Here is a 9,718-nt window from a genome sequence, read left to right as displayed (position 1 = left end):
CTCTCAGTTTACAAACTGGTAACTAATTTGTAGAGATACTGGTCCAGAAAATTGTACACTCACTGATGAAAACTGAACTATTGTTTTAATTACCCATGCCTACAAAGTAAGAAAATTAACTTTTTGAATTTGGTGATTTTTGCTCCCAGGATCCACCTAGAAGGCTTTTTAAGCTAAACTGCCCTCAGATCCTAGAGCATAGGCACAAAAGTCACCTGGGAGGTCATCACATTGACCAGTGGTGTCCAAACTTTTTGTCTCATGGGACAAAAGAGTAAAGTAGGTATTACTTACATCTAACAAAAACTTTAGTATTTAAATAAAAATGCAAAAAGTTAGTTCATGGTGATTTGTTTTTACTTTCACATGCTCAGCGATAGAGCTGCACAGTGGCATAATTGGTAGCACTGTTGCCTTGCAGCAAGGTCCTGGGTTCACCCTGGGGTCATTCTGCATGAGGTTTGCATGTCCTCTCTATGCATATGTGGGTTCTATCTGGGTACTTTGGTTTCCTCCCTCAGTCCAAAACCATGACTGTGCCGTCTCTCGGCATAACACTTACTAACACCTTAGGCGTGACTGTGTGCAATATGGCTGTTTGTCCTGTATGTCTCTGTGTTGCCCTGCGATAGGCTAGCAACCTTCCAGGGTGTACCCTACTTCCTGCCCAGGAGTTAGGCAACAAACTCCATCCCTTGACCGTGCAAGTTTGGTATAGAAAATGGATACATGATGGATGCTCAAAAATTAACTAAACAATGAATAATCTAACAAATGACACAGTGTGTTGTTTGTTTGCTTTTTTAGAAAAGTCATCTGTAATTCAAGCCACAAACTAGAGAAAGTTTCTCACACTTTTACCTTTTTATAATCAGGCATAACATATCAAGTATTTTTGGTTCAGTCATTATAGGATGTTCTCAGCAACCAGAGCAGGATATGGGTCACTCTTTTGTCAAAACCAAAGACAAAATAAGCCTATGCCTGTCGGTCAGACATGCACTAGTCTTCCACAAATGCCCCCCAGGCCTCATCATTGGTTTAGGGACTGTCTGCAAACTGCAACTTCTGTATATAAATGTTCAGTAACTTTATCAGGACTTACACATGGGACCAAAAACTCCTCCTGATGTCTTGTAATCAGATGCAAGTACATCTGCAGATATTCTGACACAAAACACAAACAAAAATATTTCGTAACATACTCAATAGCATTTTTAATCAGGGAAGAATGTTGTTTCTGAGCCAAAGAGCTTCGGAGTCGAAGAATGCAGACATGTTTATACCAAACCTGTCTAATGCAGCCAAAACACTGTTTTGCACTCGTGCATGAAACAGTCGCTGCATGTTATGTGATTTTTTTTTTAGACTCAAGTAGCAGAAACCATGAGGAGATGGCGAGACCTTTCTAATACAAGACACACTGTAAACACAATCCTAACAAAACAGGGAGAAACTCTGAAAGACCAGCAACAATAACAATGGAAACCACTAGGCTTAATTATGGGGAAATAAATTGTGTTAATGTCCCATTTTAAGTTTCTCTTACATAGTTAATCTTTGAAATACTAAAAGCAAAAATAAAAGCAAAATAAAAACAAAAATTAAAGCAGGAAAAGCACACTAAAATATTTTAAAATCTAAAGATTTTTCAATATTCTAAATAAGTAAAGCATATTTCCAGCATCTGCTCAGTCAAATTGTCTAACTAAAGCCAAGAAGCCTCAAAGCATAAAAAGGATAAAGGTGTCGCTCAGGAAACAGTTGAATATTCCCTAGGCCTAGGGCAAGATAGAGTGCAGACATTCATCAGTTACTGGAGAACATCTGACAAGGACTGAAATGGTGAAAAGAGGTAAACAGCAGCACCAAGTACGTTTCAGGGTGTTGTTGTTAGTGTTTCATATTAGCTAACAATCTTTTTCCCCTTGTCATCTACAGCTACATGGTGCTCTGGATGTTGTAGTCGACCTGTCGACCAAATGGATGGATGGATGGATGGATGGATGGATGGATGGATAGATAGATAGATAGATAGATAGATAGATAGATAGATAGATAGATAGATAGATAGATAGATAGATAGATCTGTATAGATCTGTACCCCGCCTCTCACCCAGTGAGCGCTGGAGTTAGGCACCAGCAAGCAACCCCCGCGACCCCATGAGGGATTAAGCGGGCCAGAAAATGGATGGATGGATATATATATATATATATATATATATATATATATATATATATATATATATATATATATATATATATATATATATACACACCAAATGTGTAGAGTGTAACTCTCCAATTTCCTAACATTGTGCTTCAAAGAAACTAGCAGTTTCAGGTAGGATTAGATGTCGTCCGTTCTGGTCCCTGGTGTCTCTCGTGTCATTTTCTGATTATGGAGCTGCCAATTACCAGAATCTGATTCTTGGTGGGTGTGTCGCTTAGTGGGGAAAATCTGTTAGAATTGGCTGGAATCTAGAGCTATGTTTCCTGTGTATTGTTACCCAGCCAGCCTGGTTACCCGGCTGCTCAGGTACTGCTGGGGGATCGCTACCTGAAGCTAATCCCTGTAGCTCCACGCTAGCTAAGGGGCGGCTATCTGCTGGTTTTTCAACAGCACGGAGTCAACAACATAAATTTCAATTAAATTTGTTCTCTGCATTTAACCAATCCCCTTGGGGAGCAGTGAGCTGCCACTGTGCGGCACCCGGGGAGCAATCTGGGGTTAAGCTCTATCTTGCTCAGGGATCCAGAGTGGCAGTCTGTGGGAGTTTAACTCAGAACCACCAAACCACTAGGCTACCACTCCCCCATAATTCTGACACCCTCGTCTCCAAAGTTACAAAAATATCCATAATAATGGACGTTCCTGCCCTTCCATCTGTCTCCAACCTCTTAATGTTTTCACAAGTTACTTCTTTAATTCCCAAAAACCTTTCAGTTAATCTTGCAATAATTCTCATTTTCTCTGTCTTATGCTTGGCTTGATGGGTGCAGCTGATGACATAGGCTATGAATAAAAGGAGTTTATCCAGTGTTGGAGTAAAGTTTTCTTCTGTTTCCACTTTACTTTACTTCTGGACCTTGATTCTCTACCTGATTTATTTCTCTTGTCCTTTGTCCTTGAACTCTCCTCACTGCTTCTGCAGAGCTTATATTTTTGGTTGTTTTAATTTCTTGTATTTCCACTGTTTTATTCCTCGCCTCACATCCTTGTTAACCTTTCTTGCATCCATGATTATTTTTATTCTATCTAGATCCTCATTAGTTGATATTCCTGTAATCACTCCTTTAACTGCTTTGTTCTCTCCCATGACTTTTCTCTCTATCACCTCTTTTTCCCCATGTGTCCAACGTGTAAGGCTTTGTTTTTTTGCTCTTCAGTTTTGCAAATCACCAGCAAGTTTCCCTCCCTCAACATTTTCACCATTTCAACTTCTCCATTCTTCTTTGTTTAATTCTCTAGAAATCATAATGGGGCTCATGTGACCCTGTTGTTCCTCATTTCTGAATCTGAGTAATATTTTGAATTATTCTCTCACAACTCTACTACGAACAACCCTTTCCTCATCCAAACTGTTTTCCTCTAATCCCCGTTTACTTCCTTGACTAAGAACCCAACTCCTATCCTCCTTTTTTTCTCCTGCTCGACCTCTACCTCTTCCTTTCCCATTCAAAACTGTTGTCCATTCTTCCTCCTCCTCATCTACCTAAGTAGCCATTCTGTTCCATTCACATATACCAGGCAAGGTTTCGAGCCGCACTATTGTCTTCCTGTTCAGCATTTCTCAACAATTATATATATATATATATATATATATATATATATATATCCATCCATCCATCCATCCATCCATTTTCCAAACCGCTTATCCCTCATGGGGTCGCGGGGGTTGCTGGTGCCTATCTCCAGCTGTCAAATGGGCGAGAGGCGGGGTACACCCTGGACAGGTCGCCAGTCTGTCGTGGGGCAACACAGAGAGACAAACAACCATTCACGCACACACTCACACCTAAGGACAATTTGGAGAAGCCAATCAACCTAACAGTCATGTTTTTGGACTGTGGGAGGAAGCCGGAGTACCCGGAGAGAACCCACACATGCACAGGGAGAACATGCAAACTCCATGCAGAAAGACCCAGGGTGTACTCGAACCCAGGACCTTCTTGCTGCAAGGCAACAGCGCTACCCACTGCGCCACTGTGCAGCCCTATATATATATATATATATATATATATATATATATATATATATATAGATATATATATATATATATATATATATATATATATATATATATATATATATATATATATATATATATATATATATATATATATATATATATATATATATATATAAAACAGCACTGTCTGTCCAAAAACATGACTGTTAGGTTAACTGGCTTCTCCAAATTGTCCTTAGGTGTGAGTGTGTGCGTGAATGGTTGTCCTGTCTGTTTATGTGTTGCCCTGCGACAGACTGGCGACCTGTCCAGGGTGTACCCTGCCTCTCGCCCAGTGAACGCTGGAAATAGGCACCAGCAACCCCCGTGACCCCATGAGGGAATAAGCGGTTTGGAAAATGGATGGATATATATATACATACACCTGTGTTTTTGTATATACATTCATATTGTGTGTTCATCTGTAGGTAGTTTTTTCTTTGTACTGCCCACTTTCCGTCATGACAAGTGTGTACATAGAAAAGGTAGAATGCAGAGAAAATGCAAATAAACCACTCTCATATTCAACCCATACACACATTGTTCTATTTAAAGACTGTTGGGTGATTGGTAATGACAATGAAGGCCACAATCAGTCAAGTGTTGCTAAAGTTTTCACCTCTTGGGTTTGTTTTCCCTCCGGATCTGTTTATTAGTTGCTAGTTTTGTGGACTGTTTGTATATTCCGTTCGCTTTCTTACTCATTTGATTAGGATTCCTCCAGTCAGCCCTGCTCAGTATCCCCTCTTCCCCCCCAGCTGTTTGGTATTCTGTTGATTTGCAGGCAGTAGATACTTCCCAGTTGTTTTCAGGTTCTTGCTTTCTTGTTTATTCTGTGCCGGATTCTTTGTTTTTCCCTGTTGGTCGCTCTGTTGGCATCTGTTGCTCCTGGCTGCTGTGTTCCCTGTTCTTGTAAGTTTCCTTCCAAGTTTTTGTTTTATCATCAAACCACCATGGCTCTGCACCGTCCCTGATGCACGTTGGGTCTGCAAAAAACACTCATCATGACACTTAGCTTACCTTAGTTTATTTAAATTATTTTTTCTTTATAAAACATTAACCTGAATTCACAGGACCAGGTGAGTTTAACCAGACATTGAGCATACTTTCTCAGTTTTAGACTTGAAGCAGATTTCATGCTACTTCTGAGTTGTAAATACTTCCAAAAATGCCCTTTATCTCACATGTGGAATAGTTCTTTTAACAGACTAAAATGTACAAATCTGCCCTACCTGCTGCACTCCTTTCTCTAGTTATTTATACAACAAAAGGGGAGATTTTCCCACACATGCTGACGGATTATTTCAGACTGAGGAATAGCACTGTCTGTAAGGGCAAACTCCATGTGTCTTGTGTGCTTTGGTTCAGGTCTACTGTGAATGCTGCTGTATTCGGTTTTGCTGTCGTGAATTGATAGATCTTTCTTTAAAAAAAGGAAGTTTTGGTTTGGTTTTGCTAGTCCAGAACAAAGCCCAACAGAAAATCTTTGGGATCACCTGAGATTGTCTGTGGACAATGCTGAAACTGAATTAAAGATTATTTTTCAAGTTTTTAAGTTACAGATGAATTGACAGATCTCAAGTGGGACCAAAATACAACTCCACATGGAGCTTGCTGTATTCAGCCAGCTCACCACGCCCATGGAAGCAACAGGAAGTCATGCAGCTAGTAGGGGTTTAGCTCGCCAGTCGGTAAACCAAATTTTTCAGTCACACACACCTTCCTTACAGTTGATAGCATTCAGAAATTAAATAAACTTGTGGGTAATTGTGGGAGAGTTTAAATAAGCTATTAGTAATATTGACACCTTGTGGATCAAATCGGTACAACAGCTTGCCAATCACAGCTATCCAATATGCCGTTTTTAAACTGTGTGTTGCTTTTGTGAATTTCTACTAACACAGGATAGGTCTATGATGTTTTCTGTATCATTTCTGGTCTGCTTCTTGTTCTAGCTTCCATGTTTGCAGGCTGCTGCTCTTTTGCCAAAATAAAAATAAAGGGTTCTTTTTAAAGTCCTCCACCTGCAGGACATTCTGTCTCTAAGTACATTAGGTATATTTGCAACAGCTAGAGAGAAGAAATTGTTCAATTACATCACATCCTGTGAAGACAGAGAAAAATGTGAGCACATCTTAAAATGAATTTAACAAATGAATTCATACCATTGTTTAAAATCGAAGCATCTGATTTTTATCCCACTTTCAGCCGATTCCTGATTGTCGCCAGCCTATTACAGCCGCAGCCAATTAAGGCATGGAGCTGAAGGAGCAAGGAAGTTCCTCATATGCCTCTCTGAATGACTGCTGCGTTCCACCAACGATCAGAAAGCATACTGACACTATTTGTAAATCGCTGCCACAGAAATCTTACAGTGCCACACATATTAGAGCCCTGTGTCCTGAATTGTCCCAGTCAGGAGAGAGAGAGAGCGACACATTGGCCTCATTGTCTCCAGACGACTTGTCTTTGCTATGACTCCAGGCATGTGTTCAGTGGGTGAGGGTCAGATGCAGAAAGAAGGAAGAAGTGCCCAACCATTGAAGACCGAGCTCTCCACAAGTGTCTTGTGAATACCTCATCAACGCTGAGACACTTTAGGATGTGCTGATGACGTTGAGAAAAAGGATGTGCGGAAATTACCATATGAAGTAAGTGATGGACCTGAGTCAGCCATTCACGGCATGGAGTGATTCAGGCTTCTAATTTATGGCTTCAACTGAAACCAAAAAAAAGGAACAAACTTTAAAAATAGATTTATAGCTACTGTAAAAAAATCGACTAAATCTAAAGAACACTGAATGACACACTAACTGACCACAACACTCGGCTGGATTCTTTCACAGAGCCAGGGGCGTGTTCAGGCTGGCTGCTTGAGGTAATGTTCTTGTCTATAAGGAAGTGGTGGTGACGGGTCCAGGAGGGCGGGCGGAGGCGTTCCCCTGCCGGGGAGGCAGCCTGACGTGCAGGTAGGCTGTTTTAAAGCCTGATCAGAGCACGGATCAGACACTGTTTGGACTGGGACAATGACACGAACACTCCTCCTGTGGGTTCTCTTCCTAAACGCCTCGCTCAAACCCTCAGGTAAGTGACAGGATACTGTTACCTCTATTCAGCACAGGGGCTAATTAATAACTAAAGCCATGCCTGTTTATTCAAAGCACTTCAGGATGCAAGTTTCAGGTCACGAGGGACAAGTTGTGTCTTAAGGCTTGTGAGGAGGAAGTGTATATGGCTGGACTCAACACTGTGATAGTTGATAAATGTGTGATTCTGTGCATTCATTTGGCTGATGTACCTCTAGGCGAGGCCCAAAAGAGTTTTAGGACGTGTGATTAGGTAAGAACTGAGACTGTGTTAACATCCTGCTTAATGTTGCAACTTAACAGCAGTTGTTGGGATGTTGCACGCTTGTTTACGATCCTACAACTGAGTAAACACGGCGATGACACGCTGTAGGAGGTGGACTTTGGATCACAACACAGCCACTGCCCTCTCAGGTGTTACCAGGTCCTCAGGTAACCGTGACTCAGAGGCTGTTAGTCACTAACTTTAAAGCTCTGCCCACGGATGGAAAGTACGGAATCTGGAGATTTTCACGTTTGAGTCAGTAAGAGAGTCTGGATTCAATGCGAAGTCTGCCTCTACCAGCTGTAAGATTCTCTGGGCTCAGTTGCCTTGGGGAATTAAAACAATTTCACTTTGCAAGGGAAACTACATCACAGTTTACTTTTAGCAGTCAGAACTAGATGAGGGAAAAAATAGAAACGCTATGTCAGGCTCAGTAGAAGTTCTTACACTCACTGGATGTTTGATTGTGTATAGTCGTCTTCTACCGGAATAGGCTTTATGGTTAACAGTCTGCCCACTACAAAAAAAGTGAGGATTTACTCTTGAAAAATGTCTTCATTCTTTTGAGATCTTCTATCTGGTCTAACAGGGGGAAAATGGACATCTGTGTCATTTTTTACCATTGGTTTCTATATAAAACCGTTTTTTTCTCTGACCCAAGCATTACTTTACAAGTTTCAGGAGAGTAATTTATGCACATAACCTGTCACTGATTGTCCAAAAGAAACAACAGAGATCCCATAATTGCCGTCTAGGTTGGTGTTGGAGCTCCATTTAGAGGGCAGAAGCTTATGTGGGGTAATCTGTTCGACCTCTCTAACTGGTGCGTGGTGCATGAAGGTTATCTCTGTCCCAGTGTTTCAGTTGTTTCATGTGTCCACATTGGAAGTAGGTATGCATCTAAAACTTCTGTCTTCTGATTATTGGGTCTCCAACCTGCGTCCCAAACACTGGCTCATAACACACTTACTGATTTAGGAAAGTGGATGGTGGTATGGGAAATGCCTCATTAGGGCACCTTTTTCATATGATGTGCACTGTGGACAAGTCTAGTTATAAGGAAATGTTAGTAAATGTTTAAAGACAGTTAAGTATTAATAAAAATCAATAACTGCTAACAGAACCAGCTGGAAACCAGGAGCTAATAACCAACAACAATGGTAGGCCTGTGGGCCTCAGTGTGTCAGTCTGGACAGATTTATTTCCCTGTATAAATGTCACTAAACAAAAAAAACTTGCATTGCTTTCTAAACTTGGTGTCAGTTTGTGACTGAACAGATTCGGCTGAATATGAGCCCGTACAGTGGAAATGTAGAGATTCCCATGGTTTTCTGTGTCAGGGATGTAGCAGCCATTTCCCAGAACAGTGACTGATTCCATAATGTTCCAATTGTAGCTCCTGTGCCTTGACCTTTTGAGGTCACCAGTAAGAACTCTATCGTGGGGAGGAAAGGAGCTTCGTTTTCGGACTGCTGCGTCAATTCCGGGCAACCTTTAACTCCAACGTCATTACGCAACAGAAACAGGCATAGATGATGCAAGTCAGATCCAGGCCTACAGCCTTCCGAAAGAGAACTACAAAAAATGGAAGTTAGACAAATATATATGCAAAATAAACAATATTTACTACATAAACTAATAATCAGAGTCTAATTTTCAAGGTTATCATATTTATATATATATGCATTATATTTCATCACATCACTGCTGCCGATTTCCTTTTTGGATGCAGCCATAGTCCCTTTCACCTGATGGAAAGGCGTAGCACACTATGTGGCCCTCAGTGTTGGTAAGGGACACTGGGATTTTGGCCTAGGCTTTTATTCTAAATACGTTTATGTAGTTTATACTGCTGCTTCTACCTTTACTAGGTAGTGTTGCCATGGGTATAGGAGCGATTCATACAAGCAGCTGCTCTCACCACAGGGGTAGCGTGCAGAGCAGGAAGTAAACAAGATCAGTACTGATTGTAGAGGTCCCAAAACTCACATAAATCCGATCATGGTTGGAAATGTAAAAAAAAAAAAAAAAAAAAAAAATGAATGAAGCCCAGAACCAGAGCTAACATTTGTTAGATGCTACATCTAGAAAAAGATAAACAAGTAGTTAGTATGAAATAAAGGATAATGCAAGAT

At 40.8% G+C, this 9,718-nt stretch overlaps 1 protein-coding gene across 2 annotated transcripts in view; it reads left to right on the top strand.

Moving 5' to 3' along the window:
- The first annotated feature begins 5,008 nt into the window (after nucleotides 1-5,008).
- adam28 (ADAM metallopeptidase domain 28) overlaps nucleotides 5,009-9,718 on the top strand; it is a 40,950-nt gene continuing 36,240 nt past the window's right edge. Inside the window, exons 1-3 of one of the 2 annotated variants that reach the window (XM_036144662.1) lie at nucleotides 5,009-5,144; nucleotides 6,717-6,883; nucleotides 7,079-7,316. In XM_036144662.1, coding sequence (XP_036000555.1) covers nucleotides 7,259-7,316 — 58 coding nt within the window. In that variant the 5' untranslated portion in view covers nucleotides 5,009-5,144; nucleotides 6,717-6,883; nucleotides 7,079-7,258. The remainder of the gene's footprint in view (nucleotides 5,145-6,716; nucleotides 6,884-7,078; nucleotides 7,317-9,718) is intronic. The other variant, XM_036144663.1, reaches the window with a different exon arrangement.

Source organism: Fundulus heteroclitus, chromosome 12 (genome assembly GCF_011125445.2).
Source record: "Fundulus heteroclitus isolate FHET01 chromosome 12, MU-UCD_Fhet_4.1, whole genome shotgun sequence".
In the NCBI taxonomy this organism is placed as follows: domain Eukaryota; kingdom Metazoa; phylum Chordata; class Actinopteri; order Cyprinodontiformes; family Fundulidae; genus Fundulus; species Fundulus heteroclitus.
The sequence above is the reverse complement of the archived record's forward strand: the minus strand, read 5'-3'. Positions and strand labels throughout refer to the sequence as shown.